The sequence below is a fragment of the Canis lupus genome, chromosome 4, assembly GCF_011100685.1.
Source record: "Canis lupus familiaris isolate Mischka breed German Shepherd chromosome 4, alternate assembly UU_Cfam_GSD_1.0, whole genome shotgun sequence".
Taxonomy (NCBI): domain Eukaryota; kingdom Metazoa; phylum Chordata; class Mammalia; order Carnivora; family Canidae; genus Canis; species Canis lupus.
In genome coordinates, this window is record NC_049225.1 from 6,765,518 (window position 1) to 6,789,421 (window position 23,904).

Here is a 23,904-nt window from a genome sequence, read left to right on the forward strand (position 1 = left end):
TTTTTTTTTTGAAATCATCTTGACGGGCAGATAGCCCACCTTCTCTCCCTGCGCTACTGAAAGGGCAGAGTGCCCAGACCAGACTCATGGAGACTCATTTCTGTGCCCCATCGTCCCCGTTCTATCCCCATTTACAGTTTCCGCCCTGATCGTGGATCACCTGTCTATACTGATGGAGATGTGGGAAACCCCTTCAGGTTTCAGTACTTCTTATTTAACTAATGTTTAAAGCGATGAGACAAGGAAGAAAGCCTAGTTATAAAAATTCTAAAGAAATGAGAATGCCCTGTAGTAGGCCAGAGTTTTTCAGTGTGTGGGTCCTTTGCCACCAGTGAATGGAGTGAAGGTCTGGGGTTTTATGAGGACAGGGCATATAATAACACAGTGAGAAAGTCACTGCCTTTTCAGTTTTCTTTCATTCCTTCAAATTATACTGGTTACTGGCTGTGTGGTCCTGAACATTGTTTTACATCTTTGTGGCTCGGTCTCCTTATCTGTAAAATGGGAATAATAAGAAATAGTACCTACCTCACAGGGTGGTTGAGAAGACTGAAAGAGGTGATGGATGTAGAGAAGTGGAAGGTGCTGAGCACATAGAAAGTTCTCAAAAGTATTAGCTCTTATTAGTAATATCCCTTTTCAATAAAGAGAGCAAGTGCGTCTGTAGTCAGCCCCTTTGGCTAACATAGTTTCTACAATCATTCTGTTTTTCTAGCACTTACATTTATGGTTGTCTTCTATATATGGTTTTTTTTTCCATTTGCAGCAATGAAATTAAGATTCTTATGCAAACAAATGATATAAAGAAAGACGAGTCAACTTCAAAGAAAACACAATTAAAATAGTACAGTTAGTACATGGATATGGCAAATATGAAGAAGGTGGTACTAGATTGAATGGGGTTGGGAATACAAGGCTGGGAGCGGTGGGGAGCCTTGATGCTTTAGGACAGAGTAGTTATAGGATTAAATTGAGACTGCCTAAAGATGAGATTAGCAAACATGGAAGCAATAAATTTGACTAGGGCAAGGTGAGAAATAAGACAATCAGCAGATAGACCGCTAGGACAGTAAAAGAGAATTAAAGAGGGCTGAAACCTATGGTACCGGCATCAGGAAAGCAATAGACAAGTGCCAGATGCAATATGCAGAGAATAATCGAGAGGACTTCATCACCAATTACAGGCCCACAGCCCCTCCTCCCAATTACAGGCATCCAGAAAGTTCCAGAATTTAGAATTTGGAGAATTTTAATAAAATAACACATATCTTAATATTAACTCTTCCAACTGGGGATGGGACAGCACTCCATGATCAAATACATTGATATTTCTGCCTCCAAATATTAAAATAATCTCACCAGGTGAGGTAAATAAAGACCACAAAGAGCCTCATGACCTTTCAAGTTACATTTTGTTGCCAAATGAGTTCTGATGCCACCTTACAGAATCAGTTTTGGTTTTCGGAGCTTTCTGGTTTTAGAATTTTGGATGAAGGCTTGTGGGAAATGTTCAAGATAACCCATTCCAGGTTTCTAGCTTAAGCAAGTAGGGGCAAGGTAATGATGTCAAATGACCTGGGAAATGGTTTTAGGGAGAAGGTTATTTTTTGACTTGTTGAATTTGGGATGATTTGGGGGCACCTAGTTATATAGTTGGAATATCAGAGAATCAGGGACTCAGAAAGGAAATCATGGGGGGGGCGGCGCCTGGGTGGTCCAGTAGTTGAGCATCTGCCTTCGGCTCAGGTTGTGATCCTGGGGTCCTGGGATCAAGTCTTGCATCCGGCTTCCCGCAGAGAGCCTGCTTCTCCCTCTGCCTGTGTCTCTGCCTCTCTCTCTGTGTTTCTCATGAGTAAATAAATAAAATCTAAAAAAAAAAAAAAAAAAAAAAAAAAGGAAAGAAAGAAAGGAAATCAGAGTTGGAGGAAATTGAGTTTTGAAAGTAATTTTCTAAGGCGATGTCTTATGCTATAGAGAACTATTCTAGGCCACGCAGAGAGCAGGGGGACCCAGTGTGTGCCCTTTAGCTGGAAGAAGTCTCTGAGCATCCTTAGTTCTATCACCCTGGCAGACTTCTTGTGCCCTTCAGGGACTCTGCTGCCTGCCAGGACAGCCCTCTCCAGTTCCAGATGGATGAGTCAGTGAGGCCTTTTAACTTAGCTAAGCTTGAGCCCACATTTGACTCATGCACCTGATACTAACAGGAGTACCAAGTGACTATAACTCTCCACACCATCATTCAAGGACCCACCTTGGAGGCCCTCCTTGAACCTCCAGCAGTGTGATCCCCTAGGACCTATTCCCTTTTTGGGACCTCTGAGCAACAGATGGGGTCTGCCTGAGCTTGATGATCCTAAAAGTCATCACTTGTTACTGTTGTGTCTTTTTTTAACCACCACCCCCCCTCCACCACCAAATCCTGCAGTTGGGGAAATAGCACAACCTAAAGATATGTGCTCTAACCATGCCCACTCTGTCTTGTGCAGCATGTCTTACCAGGAAGACAGTAACACAAGAAGAGCAGCGTGGAAATACAGAACTTTGGTGACAAACACATTTAAATGGAAGTTGACAAAATAAGAACCAAGAGGAAAAAATTAAAAGGAATCAGGCAAAGAGGACAACAGGCTAGTATGAGGGAAAACAGGGCATGGCTATATGGAATTGGTCTCTTGAAAAATTGTGTCTATCAGTGTTGGTTCTGGAAGGAGAGCCAGTCCTTAAGAATCATCTTCTCTTAGGGAATCTTGCTCTAATCAATTACCACTAACCCTATTATCTTAGGTCAGCAGTTCTCAAAGTGTAGTCTGTGGGCCCCAGGAGAACCCTGAGACTGTTTCAGAGGATACACGAGGTCAAAATTATTTTCATGATTACACCAAAATATGATTTACCTTTTTCACTGTGTTGACATTTGTACCAAAGGTCAGTGTAGCAAATCAAGGAAGTGACACCAAATTGCACAAGTAGCTATTGTATTCTTCAATGTCACGACTTGCAGTAAAAAAAAAAAAAGTTAGATTCACTTTGAAATATCCTTGATAAAACAGTAAAAACTATTAATTAAATTTTTACTTTTTTTTTTTTTTTTTTTAAAGAGAGAGAGCACATATGCAGTGGGGTTGGGGAGAGTAGGGACAGACAGCGGGAGAAGGAGAGAAAGAAAGAATCTCAAACAGGTTCCATGCTCAGTGCAGAGTCTGATTCAGGGCCTGACATAGAGCTGGAACTCACAACCCCAGGATCATGACCTGAGCCGAAATCAAGAGTTGGACGCTTAATCAACTAATCACCCAGGTTCCCCAAATCTTCACTCTTGAGTATAGGCCTTTAATGTTCACTGTGATATAATTCTGCTGCATATCCAAATGTGATGGCTGTTTAAGAAAAAACACATGGGAGATCCTTTGAGCTGTTTGTAGACCTAGTCACTTTTTTTCATGGAATACTATTTTTACTTGAAAGAATGAGTGATAAGTTGTAGTTATTCAGAGACATTTCCCAGAAAATGAGCAGAGCAAGACTATCATTTCATGGAAAACCAATGATAGTATCTGTTGCCAATGATAAACTTTGAGCTTCCCAGCAAAAATCAGGATTTTGAAAAACTTGGAGCTTCTTTTATGAGCGCCATAACTTCCCAAGCACTAAAAGTCTTTTCTGATAGGATAGGCAGTGCTATTAACAAATGTGACTTCTTGGTATTGTATAAGGACCTAAACCAACATTTTAAAGATCTGTAGAGCTCAAGGAACCAGTATTTCCCCAAAGACCAATATCTTTTTGGTATCACAAAATCACAAATGGAAAAAAGACCGAAGCAGATTATGATTCATCAATAATGATTTCAGATTCTACATTGTAGCTAAAGTCTCAAAGAATACCACTTGTCCAGTTTTTGAATAATAATCAGAGTATCCATGACTTCCTTGAGAAGGCTATGAAAAATCCTTTTGCCTTAGTAAAGATTAGTGATATTTAGGAGGTAGGGCAGTGGAGAGAGATTGGAAGGTGACTATGGTTGGTTTTTCAAAAGATTTTATTTGTTATTTATTTATTTATTTATTTATTTATTTATTTATTTATTTCTGAGAGAGAGCACGAGCAGGGAGGAGAGCAGAGGGAGAGGCAGAAGCAGGCTCCCCCTGAGTAGGACTCAGGACTCGATTGCAGGACCCTGGGATCATTACCTGAGCCAAAGGTAGATACTTAAGTCACTGAGCCATCCAGGCATTCCAAAGGTAACCATGGTTATAAAACGATGGCATGAGAGACTTATGGGGTGGAAGTGTTCTGTGTCTTAACTGGGATGCTGATCACACGGTTGTGCACATGTGAAAAAGTGGTACAGAATTAAATACACACACACACATGCATACACCGATGAATTTAAAACACAAAACTCAAGTGAGTTCACTGGATTTTATCAATGTTGCTGTCCTTGTTGTGATATTGTACTATATAGTTATGCGAGACACCACCATTAGGTAAAATTAGGAGTGGGGTACAGAGACTCTCTCTGTATTATTACTTACAACTTCATGTAAATCTATAATTATCTCAAAATAAAAAGTGGAAAAATGCTTCTGCTTATTCTAATCATATATCTGTACAAGCTGGAATTTCTCCATATATTTCCATAAGCACAATATTTTGCAACAAGTTGAATGCAGAAGCATAGAAGAGAATGCAGCTATCTCCTACTTAGCTGGGTGGAAAAAAGATCTTCAAAAATCTGAAGTGATGCCAGTCAACTTATATATATGTCTCAGCTTGGGGAAAAAATAATATGTGTTTCATAAAAGTATGTTACATGTTGCCATGTAGTGGTTTTGTTGTTATTTTAAAATAAAGCTATAAATGCAGGTTTTATGATTTTTTTCAGTTTTAATTTTCCAATACAGAAATTACTGGTAGGAAAAAAAAGAAATTACTGATAGTTAGAACACAAGTACGCAAAATATATAAAGATACACAAAACCTTTTTGAGGTCTTCAATAACTTGTAAGTGTGTAAAGGGGTCCTGAGACTTGAGAAGTTTAGAATTGTCCTAGTTAAAGGAAGGATTAAAAAAAAAAATCCCACACACAGTTCTGCTGATTAGGCTTTTATTTAAATGGGTGCACGAGACCCTTTGCTCAGGACCCTAGTGTACTTCTGCCCAGTACAGGCAAATCTGGGACATTTCAAAAACATGGCAGGAGAGGCAATAAGTCCACAAAATAGAAAAACCTTTACATTAAACCAGGAAAACTGGCTTTTTCTCATGGGCTTTGCCTTAGACCTGAAGACAAAAAGCTAAGAGAGTGATGTTGACTCTCCCACTTGCTTTTATTTCCAGTTTTCTACCTGAAGAAACTTCATTAGTTAATAGAAAAGATCATCCCTTTCTTGGCAGAGATGAAATTGTCTACTCTACCCACTGGGTAGCTAGTGGGATTGGCCTAGAGAAATCGCTGGCATTCAATAATTCAGCTTCAGTAGAGCTGAGATGTAGTCTATGATGGCATAAATGAGAGTTGAGAAAGTAAGGTGGTGATAATCTAGAGTGGCCCTTGCCATCGAGGATCTGGGAGCCAAGACTAACAGATTCCAGAAAATAGCCGTCTGCGAGAGGGCCGTATTTTGTGGAATGTGTGGAATGGCAGAGCAGTTGAAAGATGTGAGGATCAGTGAGAAAAGAGGCTGTTTGCGAGGTGACCGGCAGTTCCAGGTTCCCAGACCCTGGCTATTGAGATGACTCAACTGCAGGACAGGATTTTGTCTTGGGAAGAGCTGAGAAAGAAGACCGATTAGAAAGAACTTTAAAGATGCACTGGGGGGTCTGGGTGAGGAGAAGTGAGAAACTCTGGAGAGGTGGGAAGGAAAAAAACATTCCCCCCAAGAACTGTGTGTGTGAATTCTTTAAAAAATGGGCAAATATTTGAGATTAAGAGGTGGGATTAAAACTCTGGGTTTCCCAGAGTTTTTAGTTATTTTTCTAGATAACTTTATACTTTGAGATGTGAAATAAAGAATATTAGGAAGAGTATTAACAGCTCAATTTAATTGCTCCTATCTGGTACTATGCCAATCTTTTTTTTTTTTTTTTTAAGGATTTTATTTGTTCATTTGAGAAAGAGAGAGAGAGAGCGCCTAGGTGGGGAGAGGAGCAGAAGGAGAAGGAGAAGCAGACTCCCTGCCAAGCAAACAGGAAGCTGATGTGGGTCGATCCCAGTACCCAGAGATCATGACCCAAGCCAAAGGCAGACACTTAACTGACTGAGCCACCCAAGTGCCCCTGTGCCAATCTTTTTAAGACAACTAGCATTTTGATTGATATCCTGGAATTTTGCAAATGACACCTGTTGTTACTTACTCCGATTACGTTTAGGGGATGGTATGTGTGATGTTTTACCAATATGGTATGATTTGGTATAACCTGTCATCAACTGCTGAGCAACAAAATGGACTATGTCACTGTGATTAACAGCAAGCGTTAAACCAGTCCTGGGTTCCAATCCTGACTTTGTCATGACTTGATATTGGATCTTTGCTCTTCCATTGTCTCCTCTGCAACATGGTAGGACAATATATCTTCCTCCTGTCATTGTTTTGAAGATTTATTAAACTACCATACTAAAGCATTAGCACTTAATTAGGGCTAAGAAATGTTAGCTCATATTATTTTAATATGAGTTACTGTTTATGAAGGACCCATTAGAAGAAAAAACAGAAAGCCTATTTACCCTTTTTTTTCCTGTTTCCATTTTGTTTATTTTCCTTTGCCAAAAATCAATTTCATCTGCCAACAAAAGTTAAAATTTTTTTACAAAGTATGGGTGCCTGGGTTGATTGGGCATTTGCCTTCAGCTCAGATAATGACCCCAGGGTCCTGGGATTGAGCCCCATGTTGGGCTCCCCGTTCACTGGGGAGCCTGCTTCTCCCTCTGTCCCTCCCCTTTGCTGTGCTCTCGCTCGCCTGCTCTCTCTGTCTTTCTTAAATGAATAAATACAAAATCTTAAATTGTTTTTTCACAAAGTGGGAAGAATTAAAAGTTGGAATGGTAATTGCTAAGACTCTTGGGAATATCGCATCTCAAAACATAATGCTTTTTGAGCAAACAGAGTTATGAGTATATGTGACAAATTATAAATTTATCCTGATGTCATTAGATTTCGTATTTATCTGTCATGGATTATTCTACAATAAAACCAAGCAACAATACAGATAAGTTGTATTTGAAATAGGACAGAATATAGAGAATGAACAGGCTCATCATTCAACACTTGTTTTTTTGAGTTTCAGCCACTTATCAAGGTACTTGGGCTTAGAATATAACAAAGTTCTTTATCACAATGAAGCTTCTATCTTAGATGCAGTAGATGGGAATTAGAATACATAAATAAATTATGTAGTCTGTTAGAATTTGATAACTGCTATATAAAAATAAAAAGGAGAATGAGAAAACAGATCAGGAATGGGGACAAAGGCGGAATGATCAGGTCCATGTCTTATTCAGTAGGGTGGACAGGGTGGCCTTGTTGATAAGGTGAGATCAGATCAGAAGAAAACTAAAAGGAGATAAAGGAATTTGACAATAATTATCTGGAGAAAAATCAGTTGAACATATACCACAAGGAAGTTCGCAGTACACTTTGACTTTCCTGCCCTCTGGAAGACCCAACTCATGACTTCAACGTTGTAGTTGAGTAACTATAAAAGAAGCATGAGTGAAAAGTCACAAGAAGTACTTTGTGCATGCGTTGAGATTGTCAATTAGCATTTTTCTCTTGCATCTTGTTCTCTGGCTTCCTTTTCATGAACTTAAGAATGCGGGGTTAAATGAGTAATAATACGGTGATGATTACAGCCACAATGCTAAGTTAACACTCATTGATTTGAATTCTAAGTGGTAAAGCTTTGGATTCAGTCTGTGTCTGGTTACTAAACATTCCCAAAGTTTCAGCTGGCTTTTAGCTTTAGCGTAATCGTGAGTTTTAGAATCTCTGTAACTTTAATCACTGCACAAGACTGGAGCCTTGCCTGTCCATGCTTAAAGTTACAGATTACAGTCAGGGCTGCCCAAACGGACAATGAGCTGCTTCACTGAATAACACAACAATGTAAAAATCTGAGTTGCTTCACAAAGCCAAGGTCTTTTTTAAACCCTCCAAGATATCTCTTCTGAAGTCAAGCTACAAAGCTCACGACCTTGGACCTGATATAGGAAGGTTGCCATTCTACCCTGAGTTACCATTTTTGTACATTTTGTCCTATCAATATTTGTTTTATTTATACTTTACTGGACTCTTTTCAAATATAGTGACTAATTCTTCATAACCCGCTAGAAATATAAACAGAGGGCACAGAGACAGAGGTGATTTTTTTAAAAAAGAGCAAGTCATCATTCTAAGATCATAGTGAATAAAACCATAGAATAATGGGTTTATTTTTGGCATGTTTACTTTTTATTAAGGCCAGCAGCTTGCTATTTACATTACGAAACATACAGTAAGTTAATGTTCTTGATCAGAATGTCTGATTCTTGGACTCATGGGTCTGCTTTTATGAGTTGACTTTTCTACTCTGAGTAAACTTACTCTGAGGTTGCTCTTTTATCTTACTCATTATGAAAATGATGGTTTCCTGCATATCAGATCTATTTTCCTGCATATCAGATCTGTAAGCGTCCTAAACCAGACTGGGATAAACAACAAAAGCCAATTTACACACTGACCTTTGTAGTGACCTTGAGCTTTTGTTTATAGTCTCCAATTTTTAAAATCTAGGTATAAAATTAGAAGACTCTTAACCTGCTCCCTTAGGAAGTTGATGAATACCATGAGCATTCATGAAATAACAAAATGAAACCTCTCTTTTGAAATTCTTAGAAGAAAAACACTAAATAGATCCAAGCATTTCTTTCTAATTAATGCTGAAGTGTAGGCCAATTCAGCACTGATCCATGTAGTTGAGGTTTCTCTCATGAAGTGAAGACTTTTACTCAGTCTTTTTAAAATCTCTGCAGAAATGTCTTTAGAACTCTTCAACGAACACAGCTGAACTTCCTTGCTTTAAACACAAATGTGGAACATACCAGTTACAACTACTCTGGTTTAATCCATTCTTGTCATTCCTCATGCCTCAATGTTAGTTTTATTCTCTGCAAGAATTTCCAGGGCTTAAAGCCATAGCATCTGCGTCATGATGTGGACTTCTTGATTTTCTGGGTGTTACTATTACCTTGTTGGTTTGGTTATATTATCCTGAAGGACCTGATCAATGTGAAATCCTTTGAAAACAGTCCTGTGTCCTGTAAATGTAAAGTACGGTTTTGTGGTTGCTACTTAATCACAGGATTATTTGAAGTCTTTCTAATCTTTTCTCAAGTCACTTGATAAAGTTGAGGGATCAGTGAGGGAACGCTTCCAGTAAGTATCTCTTTCAGGGATGTTTTCTTATCTGATAATGCTCTTGGGCAAACTGGTTTTCTAGACTAACAGTAAGAATGCCCTTTAAGAAGAAAAAAAAAAAAAACAGCTTCAGCCTTTCAAAGATTGGAAATTAAACATCTTGAAAAAATACTGGCAAATTATGCTGTTTTCAACAGGTAAAATCTGAGCTCTAGCTTCCACTTGTCCTGGATATTGATTCTTCTTAATATTAACCTTTGTATGGAAACCTTGTTTTTTTTCCTACTTAGATGGATTCCAATCCTGCATTAACAGTCTTCTAGTAGGTTATTTTCTCATGATTAGAGGCTTCTGTCTTGTTACATTCACCACATCTAGGATCCATCTAGAAGGAACCTAGAGAATCTTCTGCCTGTATTCTAATGATTATCTATATACATATTTTTAAATTATGCATATAAAAATATACTTTGAAAAGCTAAATTTCTCTTCTACACGCCCTCCAACTCCCCAGCCATGCATTTCTTTGCTGATGAATTAAATTTGTATCTCTCCAGACGTGGATTCGTACAAATCTACATTTATTTATGCATTATTTTAAACCTATTTTCTTTTATTATAACCTAGGTATCATTTGGTAGTAGAACATTGAAAGTTGTCTCTTTCTCTCTGACCACCACATAGTACTCACTGTGCTATACTTTAGTGGTGTCCTTTGATGGGAATTTATGTTGCTTCCAATTTTCTATTGTCACAAAGAGTGCTGCAGGGTCGATCCTCGTACATTTGCCATTCGCTTAGGTGCAAGCACACAAGTGGGATAAGTTTCTAGGAGTCAATTATGGAATGAAAGGGTGTGTATACTGCTGTTTTGATAGATTTGGCTAACTGGTCCTCCCTAGAGGTTGTACCACATTGTATTCTCACCACAAAGTGTTTCCCTACATCCTTCTCAACAAAGGGCAAAATGGAGCTTTGCTCTTTGTAAAAAGCAAAGGACAGCTGATAGGGACCACTGATTTTCCATAGTTTTAAACTATATTTCTTACTGTGACTAAGACTGAACATCTTTTCGGATGTTTGAGTCATTTGAATTATCCTTCCTGTGAACTATCTATTCTTTTTCTTTTACCCATTTCTGGTTGGTCTTTTGTTGTTGATTTTTAAGAGGTCTGTATATGTTACATGACTTACCTATATGTCTTAAATATTAGGTTAGAATTACAAACACATTGTGTAACATTGACTGTTTCAGAAGAAGGTGGACAATAGCCATAGACCACAACTAGTGGTCTCCTGTACACATTTTTCATAGCATAATTATTTGAGGCTGTAAATTTGCCTTTGAGCGCTATTTTTTTTTGTATCCATGGGTTCTCATATACCATGGTTTTTTTTTTATAGATATGTTTATTTATTTGGCGGGGGGGAGGATAACAGGCAGGAGGAGGGGCAAAAGGAGACAAGCAGACTCCCCGCTGAGCAGGGAGCCCAATGTGGGTCTCAATCCCATGACCCTGGGATCACAACCTGAGCCAAAATCATGAGTTGGATGCTTACCTGACTGAGCCACCCAGGCACTCCTGATATACCAAGTTTTTATAATTTTCTAGGTATTCCATTATTGTGACCTTTACCTCTTTTTTTTTGGACCAACAGGATTTTAAGAAATAATTTTTTAAAAGATTTTCTTTATTTATTTTGAGAAAGAGAGAGAAAGCATGAGCAAGGGTATGGGTAGAGGGAGAAGCAGGCTTCCCACTCAGCAGGGCGCCCAATGGTGGGGCTCAGACCCAGGACCCTGGGATCATGAAAGCAGATGTTTAACCCACTAAGCCACCCAGGTGTCCCAAGAAATAATTTTCGAAAATTCTAGATGACAGGGGTTGTTTTGTTCTCTAGATGGGTTTTTAGCCTCTACTTTTACTAAATTCAGATCAGAAAATACTATTTGTATTGTTCCTCTTCTTATTGAGATTTTCTTTTATGAGTATATGATCGGATTTATGAATGCTCTGTAAATGTCTGAAATGGTGATATATTCTATCTAAATGGGGTACATAATTGATAAATATCAGTTATGCTACCCATGCCTGTTTTCTTATTTATAAATGGGAATAATTACAGCTCCTACAGCAAAGAGTTGTTTTGTAGACTAAATGAGTTAATGTATATAAAATGCTAATAATAGTGCCTGGCCCAAGGAGACTATTCAGTGGAAGCCATTACTATGTGTTATAAAATTCTGAGATGGTAGCAAAAACTTACATCGATCTTGTCCAAAGAAGTTTGTAACCACGATGTCATCAATTTTTCACTTTATATGATTCTGAAGAAAATTCTGAGGGCCAATCTAATATTTTCTCTTAATAGGTATTTCTTTTCTTCTTTCTTTCTTTCTTTCTTTCTTTCTTTTTCTTTCTTTCTTTCTTTCTTTTTTTCTTCTTCTTTCTTTCTTTCTCTTTCTTCTTTTTTTTCCTAGTCTACCCAAGATTCTTCATCTTTGACATTTGATAACTTTAGTAGAATCTATCTCTTTTTAAAAAATCACAATTTTAATATAGAGCACTCATTGAGAGAAATGTATAAAACATATATACACAGAGTAATGCATTACTGGAAAGCAAGCACCCTTGTAGTCATGGCCCAGGTAAAAATAAAGAAGATTTTCATGTTCCAGAAACCCTCTGGGTGCTCGTTATCATCATAGCTTCCTCAAAGTTGACAGAACTGGTAAACACCCCAATGGAAAATGAAACCTCAGAATCTAAACATATTCTTCACTATATAGTGTGAAAGTGGTCAGAGGCCTTTAAGTGTATAGTTTGGTTTGGTTTTATGTGGTTTTGTTTTTTTAAAAACTGCTTTATTGAGTATAACTCACACACCATACAGTTCACCCACTGAAAGCACCAGTTCGGAGGTGTTTACTGTGTTCTCAAGTTGTGCAACCAACAGCACTAGAATTCTAGAACATGTTCATCTCCCTGAAAAGGAACCCCAACTCTTTTAATTTCCAACTATTTTTATCTTGGAATTTGAGGTGTGTTTTGTATAACATATCATTTGATTATTCTTTTTAATCCATTCTGCCCATCTGTCTTTTGATTGCAGGTTTAATCTATTCACATTTACTGTAATCATTGATAAGGTAGGACTTATATCTGCCATTTTGGTATTTGTTTTTATATATTCTATGTCTTTTTTGGGGTCTTTATTCCTCCATTACTGCCTTCTTTATTGCTAAATAGATATTTTCTAGTACACCATTTAATTCCCTTATTCCTTCTTTTACTGTAATTTTACATTTAAAAAAATTTTTTTTAAAGCAGGCTCCATGCTGGGTGTGGAACCCAATGCAGGGCTCGAACCCACAATCTTGAGATCAAGACCTAAACTGAGATTAAGAGCTGGCCATTTAACTGACTGAGCCACCCAGATGACCCTCTTTTACTGTAATTTTAAAATTTGGGTTCTTAGTGGTTGCACTGGGGATTAAAATCACCACTGTAAAACACTCTAAGTCAGATTAATATTAATTTAATTACAGTCTTATTTAAAAACTTGGCTCCCGGGATCCCTGGGTGGCGCAGCGGTTTAGCGCCTGCCTTTGGCCCAGGGCGCGATCCTGGAGACCCGGGATCGAATCCCACGTCGGGCTCCCGGTGCATGGAGCCTGCTTCTCCCTCTGCCTCTCTCTCTCTCTGTGACTATCATAAATAAATAAAAATTAAAAAAAAAAAAAACTTGGCTCCCACATAACTCTGTTCCTTCCCACTTCATTTATGCTATTCTTTTTTGTACAAATTATATCTTGGTCTATCATGAGCCCTACAGTAGCAGTTTTGTAATTCTTGCTTTATACAGTTGCCTTTTAAAATTTTTATTTATTTATTTATTTTAGAGAGAGAGAGTGAGAGCAAGAGAGAGTGAGCGGAGGGAGGAGCAGAGGGAGAGGGACAAGTAGATTCTGCTGAGTGCAGAGCCCAACGTGGGCCTGGATCCCACTACTTAGACATCATGACCTGAGCCAAAATCCAAAGTCAGCTGCTTAACCAACTGAGCCACCCAGGCACTGCTACAGTTGCCTTTTAAAACAGATAGGAGTGTAAGGGGGTTATGAATGAAAGTGTGTTTATAGTGTGTTTATATTTACCTGGGTAGTTATTTTTGCTGATGTCCCTTATTTCTCTGTGTAGATTCAAGTTATTGTCTTGTGTCCTTTCATTTCAGCCTAAGGGACACTCTTCTATTTTACAGAAATATTTTACAGAAACAGGGGCAGGTTACTGGGCCCCTGTTAAGACAGCACAGACCCCACAGTCTTACCTACGTTCAATAGTTTCTCTTGGATAGATGATTTGCTATTCAATCCGTGGCTTTGGTTAATTTTCAGGGTTCTGAAATGATCGATTTCACATTTCATCATATTTGTGGGAGAGTGAGTACACCGAGGTCCTTACTCTGTGGCTGCAGATGTCATCTGCCTTAGCATCCATCTTGATGTCAGGTGTTTGTTTTTGTTATTGTTTTTGGTCATTTTAGGGTGAGGACCTGATGTACTGTTTTAATGTCCAGGAAAAATCCTCTTTTCTTAAGGTTTCTTTAATTAATTTAGAATATACCTTGGGTTCCAGTATTTTTATTCTGTTCTTCAGCGACACTAATTTGCACAGAAGTTAAGGGGAAAAAATAATGTAATAAATAAATAATAATAGTTACTCTGAAAAAAACACATTATACACTGACTTTCACAGGACATGAACAAATTAAACAGGTGAAAAGTAGAACTGTTATTTTTGGGGACAAGCTTTCTGGAGTACCAAACTCACCCTTTTAAAATCTTTTCCTGCTTTGTAATGAGAGCAATGTTCTATATATGAAGCAGTGTTCTGGTGCCACCTAGTGCTACAAATGACTGAAGGCTACTTGCTTTTTCTTTTTTTCCTTCTTATTCCATCTCCTCCTTCACAATAGAATACCTACCCCTGAAACTAATAATACACTATATGTTAACTAAATTAAATTTAAATAATGAATTAAAAAATAATACCTACTCTATGAGCATCAGATTTAATCAATGGACGTTTGTGGAATGGACACTGCATCTTAAATGTGCAGATAATCATTCATTTAAAGCACATACAAAGATTTGCAAAACTGACCATATTCTTTGTCATAAGTCAAGTCTCAACAAATTATTGAAGTCATTTAGAGTACGTTCTCTAGAGTTAAATGTAAAATCATATATTATTATAAAATGTTCATTTATATTACTACATATATATTTCTAAAGTGATGTATTTCTAAATAACCCGTGGATTAAGGGAATCCCAATGGAAACTAGAAAGTATTTTGAACTGAACAATTATATATATATGTATATATATAATTATATATATATTATGGAATTTGTGTGAACTAAACAATAACATATATATGTAATTTGTAGAGTGCAACTAGTACCATGGTTAGAGAAAAATTTATAGATTTAATTACACAGGTTTAACTACATAGGTTCAAATTTATATTAGGGGTAGCAAAAACCAAATGAGTGTATCTACCTCAAAATGCTAGAAAAAGAAGAGCAAAGTAAGCTCAAATACAATAAAAACTGGAAAAGCAAATTAAGAATGTAAATCAACAAAATAACAAAGATTTGATAGAGAAGATCAACACAATCAAATATCTGTTCTTTATAAAGACTGGTTAACTTGATAAATCCCTAAGTGATCATGAAATCACAAATAATGGATTTTAGGGATGAAAAGACACACAACATTGTGTATTTTTTTTAAAAAATCACAAGAGGATGATATTAACAACTTTATGCCAATAAAGTAGAAAATTTAGGTGAGATGGACAAATTCTTTTTCAAAGTTCAATTTACCAAAAAGTTGAAAGAAGTGAAATATTTAAATAGACCTAAAATTGTTACAGATACTGCATTCAAAATACATCTTGATTCTTCATCTGGATTAGTTATTCTCTAGGCTCTGTTGTAAGCTGTTACACAGTAATTCTTTCTTATTTTCCTAGAGCTCATTCTTTGTGTTCTATAACTTTCCCTTCCCTAGTGTATTCATTCATTTTGATGAAGTGTATTTTCCAGGAGCTCCAAGAATGAGTACACAAGAGTGTAGTGGGTATTCATGGTGTCCTGTAACACAGAAATTAGGGTCATCCTCAAATGCTTAATTGATTTTAGAATGTTAAACCAACCTTGAATTCCTGGGATAACTCCTACATACTTAGGGTATGTAATATTTTTAATATGTTCTTGGATTCAGAGTGCCAATATTTGATTGAGGATTTTGCTTTTGTTATAGAGGAATAAAGAATACTCTGTACCTTCCTTTTCCTATCATATCTTCATCTGTTTTGGCATCAGGGAAATATTTGCCTCATAGAATGAGTTAATAAGCATTTTTCCTGAAAATGTTTGTAAGTGATATTCACAAGCTGTGTTAATAACCGAAATTCTCTTCTACTTTCCAGTTTCTCCTCTTCATTAATGCCTTGTTATTTTGTTTTTAATTGGTCCAATATTCCCTCAAATCTCATGGGAAATATTAACTATAATTTTTTAAATATTTATCTATTATTTTTGAGAGATGAGAGAGAGCAAGCACATGGGGAGAAGGAGAGGCAGAGGGAGAGAAACTTCAAGCAGACTCCCTGCTGAGCACAGAGACTTATGTGGTGTTTGATCTCATGACCCATGAGATCATGACCTGAGTTAAAACCAAGAGTCAGATGCTCAACTGACTGAGCCACCCAGCCCTCCCTATTAATTACAATTTTAAGGACCTCTTTTGTTTTCTTCATGCATCCTATTTTGGTGGGGACCATTTTCTTAGAATGGTTAGCTTCTGAATTTTTAATTATCTTGAAAATTTAAATTTTTAAATTTTTTGCTCATATTTATAAATGAGGTCCTCTGGAGTAATGAGGATTAATTGTCATTAGCTCTATGAGAGGTAGCTAATACGATCTCTATGACAAATCCTCTTAATCACTATTTTATTTCTGTAGCAAATACAACTTCTTCCATTTGCTCACATGCAGAACCTTCTTAGAGGCCAAAGAGTCTTTCATCTAGAATAGTTAGTGAGCAAGAATGAGCCTCACTGGGGCCCATGAACCAGAAGCAGATTGGCAGACAAACAACATGGATCCTTGAGCAGCAAGATGACCTCTTCACTAGTGTTAGTGGGTAGGCATACCAGGATAAAAGCTGGCATGAATACTTTTATCAGCTTTTCCTTGTCCAGCACTATAGACTACTGGTGTTTGTTCACTAGGGTCTGCTTTTTGGCACAGCCATATTGTCATTCTCTGCTGGAACAAACTTCAGGTTGTCAGTATCCATTTGGAGTTGCAATTGATAGGCAAAGTAGTGAAAGAGCCTTGGAAAGCCAAGGACATTAGAAATTTTACTGCTCTGCCAAGCCATCTTACTTCACCTTACCACACTGCTTATGTCATAGTAACCCAAGCAGAGCTGAGTCACTCACTGCCCTCATTCCAGCTAGATGGCCCACATTTGGGGCTGCTAGACAAACATACTTCATTTAGCAGGCAGTTCCTATGGAATGAAGTCTGGATATGCTTCTGGTCATAAAGGGGTGCTGTTCCAGTTCCCATGTAAATTTTAATATTTCAACTCCAATTAATCCCAGTTCCATAATATTTCAGTTTTACATTGCCTCCCTCAGCCCTAGCCAATTAGATCGTGGCCTACACTGAGTGCTGATAGATAGTATGCAAAAATTCTACATAGAAAATGATAAAATGTTATTGGAAGGTCTTAATAAATGAAGGAATACATCTTGTTCATCAAAGGAAAAGCTCAATATTCAGAAGATGCCAATTCTCTAAAAACTGACGAGTAGACTTAGCTATAATCCCAATGAAAATCCCATGTGTGCATATGTGCGTGTGATAGATACACTGACATATATTGACTTGCTGAAAGAAAAGCATCCACACAAGCAGAAACGCATGAAGAAACATGATGTGTGCAAACGTAAGTAGTTTGGGTTTCCAGAGATGAGATGGTAAAAATTCGGTGAAGTCAAGGCTTTATGTGGCACTAAACTGGTTTTTGATTTTTTTTTCTGCAAGTGATAGAAAACATTTTAAGAGGGAGTAACTGGGTTGAATTTATATTTTATATAAATCTCTTTGCCTTTTCCTTCACCTGCCTAGATCTTTACTGCAGGTAATTACATTCCCTGGGTTTCTGTATACTATGGCTTCCAGGTAGGTTTGGCCAATGGAAGTGAGAAGTAGGATATTGGAAGTCTGGAGAAAAGAAGTCAGGGTATTCATGTATTACACCCACTGTTACCCCACCATGCCCCCATTGCCTGTCGTGGGGTTTACTGAGGCAGCTGCACGTGCTCCAGGCTCCAGCTCTCTCCAGCCTGCACTACCATGGCTCTAACTCCTGTTGCCAATCCTTGACTTCTTGGTTCTGACAGTCCTACTTCCAGTCCTTGGAGTTCTGCTTCTGCTTTTGTTCATCTCCAGCTGCTTTATCATCCATTGCTTACTTTCTCAGCTTTCCCATTTGCCATGTAAAATGATCTCTGAAAGCCAGAGTTGTTTTTTCCCCCTGGGTGTACTTAATTGACATAGGGGGTTAAGTTAGAGATAGGAAAATCCATTAGGAAGCCACTGAGATAGTTCAAGGGAGAAATCTTGAGGACCTTTGGTAGTAAGGACAGAGCAAAGCATATCTAGTTAATGGTCACTTGGAGATAAAATTGATAGGACTTGATGATTGAAGGAGGTGGCAAGAGAGAGAGGGAATCTAAGATAGACCCTGCATTCTAAATGATTAGGTGGCTGCTGGTAGCTTTATTGACTGAGGTCCAAAATACAGAAGGCACAGGAGGAAAAATACCAACAAGAGAGAAGCCAAAGAGTTCATGTGTGAATATGCTGTGGCCTGGAGGTGGGGGGCACCCAAGTGGATGTAAATCTAAAGTTTAGAAAAGAGATCAGGGCTGGATATAGATTACAGATCATCAACACATGCATAATAGTTAAAGCCAGGAGAGTAGATTAAGACTATCCAGGAAAGGCAGAGCAGTGGAGAGGAAACATGCTTTATCTTTCCCCCAGTATTAAAGGCCAATTTGTAGCAGCAGTCTGTGCTAATTGGTTTCAGCATCCTTTCAACCAATCCTTAGATGTTGGGCCGTTATCAAATCCTGTATGGAATGCCTTTTCTTAAAGCACAGATCTACAGCTGAACTTTGCAGAGCAACCGTGTCCTCCAGTGGTGAGCTGGTACAAAGAGAGGAGTATTGTGAATTCCTTGCAAATTCTCATTCCTTCTAAAGTGAATCCTAAACTTCAGCAGACAAATCAAATTGTCTGAAAAGATATTCCATAATAAACACATAGTACTATAGAAGGGAAACACTGTGATCTCCAGCTTCCTATTTAGGTGGATGTCCTTGCCCCTGTTTGTGCATATATTAATCAATCCTTGATGGAAACAAAAAAGCCAGTCTGTTAAAAGGAATGCTTCATTGACTCTGTACCTGCACTTAGATCACATCTACCCTTCATGGTCTCTAAGGAGTAGCTTACTTTGGTTGCCTCTGCTTCTTTGCTACATGTTCACTCTTAAAATATAATGTAATTAGGCGTCTGCCCATGTCACTATCTTCAGTCCTGAAGCTGCAGTGGCATAGGTCACTCCTAATGGCAATGTTCAGTCTTTGCATTTGGTCTCTACTATGGCACCTGACCCCATTAACCATTTCCTTTTCGAATTGCTCTTTTCCCTGTATAGTTCCTTGGTGATAACTGGTCCACCTGGGTCTATAATTCTCCTTTCTCCTTTCCTCCTGCCTGTGCCTTTAACCCTTGTGATCCACAGTTTTCCTGCTCTGTACTCCACACTCTTTTCCAGGAGATTGTCTTTCCCTTTTCTTTCTTTCTTTCTTTTTTTTTAAGATTCTTTTCTTATTTGAAAAGAGAGAGAGAGAATGCAAGAGTGCACAAGCAGGGGGAACAGCAGGCAGAGGGAGAGGGAGAAGCATAGTCTCCTGCTGAGCAGGGAGCCAAACACAGGGCTAGGTCCCAGGACCCCAGGATCATGACCTGATCCAAAAGCAAATGCTTAACTGAATGAGCCACACAGGGGCTCCTATCATTCCCTTTCATGGAATTCCATGCTGTTCTCCCCCCAGTCTCTAATCCTATTTCAGACATCTCTCCTAACTAAGCTCCAGAACCATACTCACCTTGCCCTGCTTGCCACACCCCCAGGCAACTCAAATTCAGAGTAGTCATTTTTTTCACCCTGCTAAACAGCTTACATTCCATGTCTTGATTAATTTTATAGCATAGTCACCCCACCCTCAAACAGAATGTTACTTTATTATTTTGCTTCTAAATCAAATTGTTTTCCAAGTCCTAAGTCATATTTAATCCCTCAACATCACATCCACTCTTGCTGGCTTCAGTATTCAACATTTCCCCTCTGCACTATTCATGTCACATCTGTGCTTAATGCCTTTCAAGACCTGTCTATTGCCAAGGATAAGTTCAGAAGAATTTCATATGATCCAAGAAACTGACCTTGCAACCTTGGGAGTTCTCAGGGGAAGTTTGAAACTGGCCCCCATACAGAGAGGGCGAGGAGAGACCAAAGAAAGATACAGACCACTCTAGATTGGTAGGTGACAGCTCTTTCCTTCCTTTCTTTCTTTCTTTCTTTCTTTCTTTCTTTCTTTCTTTCTTTCTTTCTTTCTTCTTTCTTTTTTTTTCAAAGATTTTATTTTATTTATATCTCTCTGAGAGAGATAGAGAAAGAGAGAGCACATGTGTGAGTGCATGAGCAAGGGGAGGGCCAGAGGGAGAGGGAGTAGCAGAGTCCTTGGGATCATGACCTGAGCCAAAGGCAGACACTTAATGGACTGAGCCACCCAGGCACCCCGGTGGCAGTTTTAATAAGCAAGGGAACTTATACACATGGCTTGTCTTTGGCGGCCATGAAATGTGTAGATATCTATACCTACCCGCCAGAATCCTAGTTTATATAGAGGCCTTAACACAGTTCAATTGTGTGAACAGTCCAGATGGCTTCAATAACACATTTCTCTCTCAAGTCTGAATCCTTGATTTGGCTCTCAGAATGAAAAAGGTGGGTAGAACATATATTCCAAGTTTGGGGGTGGGGGTGGGGTATGTGTGTGGGGGTAAGGAGCCTCCATTAGCCCTGGCCCACCTCTCAGGTCAATCAGAGATTACAACCTCCCAATGACCTCCTATAACAGGGTACTTTTTTACATTTCTGTTATAGTACACACTATCTTGTTGCAAGTATTGTTTGATTTGCCTGATTCCTCTTGTAATCTGTGAACTCCTTCATGGTGATAATTATATTTTATTGATATTTACTTCCTCAGTCTTCAACAAAATGAGTGGCAGGTAGTAGGTGCTCAATAAATATTTGATGAATCAGGCACAAATGAATAAGGGCACTCCTTCAGTGCAGGAATGGACCTGTTGCACGGCCATTCCCCCTGGACCCATGCACATGAAAGTGATCCTTTAGTGTGAGTCTTCCTGTGGAGGTGATCAATACATTCATTCATTAAATATTTATAGAGCACCTGGTAGGTTTCAAGCCTCAAGCCATATAACAAGTATCCTCTTGACTTTGAGAAAAATATTATTCCAATATAGAGAGCAGCGTTATTACATTTTGGTTAGTCATTCCTGCAGATTGAATGCAGAGTAGATGAAAAAAATGGTTAATCCGAACAGCATACACACCAGTATGAGACTTCTGCTGTAATCCCATGGATTTACATGTTCCAGGCCTGTGCTTCAGGGTGGATCTTATCTTATTTCATCTCAGCATAGGACGGCTGGCATGCTTTTACTGGGCCTGGCTAAGGCAGCCATAAGCAAATGCTGCTGCACACTGAAACATGGTCCGGACATACACAGGTACACATATCAGAGAAGAGATGTGATGTGTTTGGGACAGAAGATACAGGAAAGGCCTGTTTGGGGACCATAGAATCTTCTAATCCTTGCTCTTGCCCAGAGGCCCTAACTCACACAGGACTTCCTCTGCTCATTCATAAGCAAGACAAGTTCCCCTTTATCTCCACCCTTTCCAAAATCTGCTATCTTCAAGAATCTGAAACTCATTTACGTGAAGTTATCAATTCCTAAGAATGAAAGTTTCCTTTCCTCACTCTAAAGATGAGTTCCTCTTTATCTGTTTCTTGTCCAAAGCCTGCTTTCAGAAGAGAATTTGAAATTTATCTACTATAAAGTATGAAAAAGTATAAAAGCTTAAAGATTACTAGTTCACTGTTACCTTCTAGTGGGTCTTCCTATCTGAACAGTATTGAAAGACTTAGACTAACGTCCTAAAATATTCATTTGATGACTGGGATTATGTTCTAGGCAAAATATAAAAAGACGAGTCTAAATAAGGCTCCTGAAATTATTCCAGGAAAGCAGTTATCTCTGCCAAGTTGGACAACAGAGGGGAAGTGGGTTAAAGGTCGGGGAGGTAAAAAGGTCAGTGCCAAAGGCCCAGGTAGGCTGACTAGTGGAACATCTGAGATCAGTGGTTCATCAAGGAGAATGACATTGTGCAGGCAGCACACAGGGGGAGAAATTACATTGAGTGGTGTGTGAGAGGAGCTTGGTTACGTAAATGTTTTTGGTGCAGGTGGCAAAGGGGGAAAAGGCAAAAGATTGCGTCTTAATTTAGTTCTTCTGCATGAAAACATCTTTGGTTTTAGATTTATTTCTTCTGCATGAAAACATCTTCGAAAACAACCCCTAATAAGAGGATGGGGAGGAAAAGAGGGGGCAGCGGGCAGAGCCAAAGCCGAGAGGCTGGAGGGACTCAGAAATCCTCCTGACTCTGGGAAACGAACTGGGGGGGGAGGGGGGTGGAAGGGTAGGAGGGCGGGGGGTGGGGGTGACTGGGTGGCGGGCACTGCGGGGGGCACTTGACGGGATGAGCACTGGGTGTTATTCTGTATGTTGGCAAACAGAACACCAGTAAAAAATAAAAAAACAAATAAATCAAAAAAGCGCCCGGGCGCAGGCAGGCCCGTGCGGGATCTGGGCGGGCGCGGGGCGGAGCCTCCGGAGCATCCTCTGAGCGCTCGCCTCTGAGCACCCTGGGAAAATCCTTCCTCGCTCGGACATGGCGCCCACCTGCCCCGCGGCAGCAGCCGGGTCCGGCGCCGCGGTTCGCGGGTCGGGGCAGAGGAGCGGCTCGAGGCTCAGGCGCGGGGCGGAAGGGGGCGGAGGGGGCGGCGGCGGCGGCGGCGGCGGCGGCGGCCGGGGGCGCGGGTGTTAGAGCCCGGGGCGCCCGGGGCGGGGCGGGGCGGGGCGGGGCGGCGGGGCAGGGCAGGGCAGGGCGGCCGGGCGGCAGGCATGGTGTCCCAGGCGCTGCAGCTGCTGCGGCAGGGCGTGTGGGCCGCGCTCACCGGCGGCTGGTACCACGACCCGGAGCACAGCAAGTTCACCAACAGCTGCCACCTCTACCTGTGGCTGTTCCTGCTGCTGCTGCCCCTGGCCCTGCACCTGGTGAGTTGGGGGCGGGGGTCGAGCCGGGGAGACGCGAGGATGGAGGCAGGTGCGGGGGGAGCCACCCGAACCCGCGTGTCTGCCTGCTCCCCGACGGAAAGGCTTGGCGGTGCTTCTTAAGGGGTGGGGTTAAGAAGTATCAACGCGCTGTTAGAAGACGAGGAAGTCTCGGGGACGCAGTGTACAGCACGGGGGACTACAGCCAATAATACTGTATTAACTTTGTAAGGTGACCCCGGTACCTGGACTCACCGTGGTGACCATTTCGCTCTGTAGACAGATGTCGAATCTCTGTGTAATACACCACAAACGGATAGAACATTGTGTGTCGGTTCTAGCTCAATTTAAAAGAAAATAGGTGGACCGAAGAAGGTCTTCAGGAATTTGGGACAAGGGAAAGGGGGCCAGGGACTCACTGGCAGCACAAGAAGCAGAAAGGACTTTGAGACTGAGCTCTGAGACTCATTAAGAATTGATGCTGACTGTTAGGATGAGTCAGACGCCGCTTGTCGCTGGCGGATGTTGAACCTGTTTTGTAGGTGGAAAATCCTAGGCCTCTGGCTGGTTAGCTGGGCATGAGAACCAAAATGCAAAATGAATTATTGAAAGCAAACCTGGTTCAGTTGTTGATCTTCTCTCTCCCCTCCCTTCCTGTTTGGCTTTGAGAAGGCAGGTTCAATAAGCAATTACTTAACTTCCAGTTTCTACACTGCTATGTAAAGAAATCTATAGGAAGATACAATAATGGGTAAATCTAATGTATTACAGCACCTGCTTGGGGCTTGACACTTTAATAGGGTTACCATAATTGAGTGCTTGCAGAATAACTGCATAGATGACCTTCTTGGGTAAATTAAATATACCCAATTGAAGCAATGCTTAACCTTACTTGAGAAGCTGTATAGGTAAGGTGCTTCC

The 23,904-nt window shown here is 39.8% G+C and overlaps 1 protein-coding gene and 1 long non-coding RNA gene across 3 annotated transcripts in view; one reads left to right on the forward strand and one right to left on the reverse strand.

Moving 5' to 3' along the window:
- Positions 1 to 1,267: 1,267 nt before the first annotated feature.
- LOC119871441 lies at positions 1,268 to 23,269 on the reverse strand. Its single transcript, XR_005357784.1, has 3 exons — positions 23,239 to 23,269; positions 2,895 to 2,994; positions 1,268 to 1,867 (listed from the first exon to the last, which is right to left on the reverse strand). It is a non-coding gene; the product is annotated as an uncharacterized LOC119871441 (long non-coding RNA).
- PCNX2 (pecanex 2) overlaps positions 22,800 to 23,904 on the forward strand; it is a 289,788-nt gene continuing 288,683 nt past the window's right edge. For both annotated transcript variants that reach the window (XM_038533888.1, XM_038533889.1), the window contains exon 1: positions 22,800 to 22,986. In XM_038533888.1, the coding sequence (XP_038389816.1) occupies positions 22,834 to 22,986 (153 nt within the window). In that variant the 5' untranslated portion in view covers positions 22,800 to 22,833. The remainder of the gene's footprint in view (positions 22,987 to 23,904) is intronic.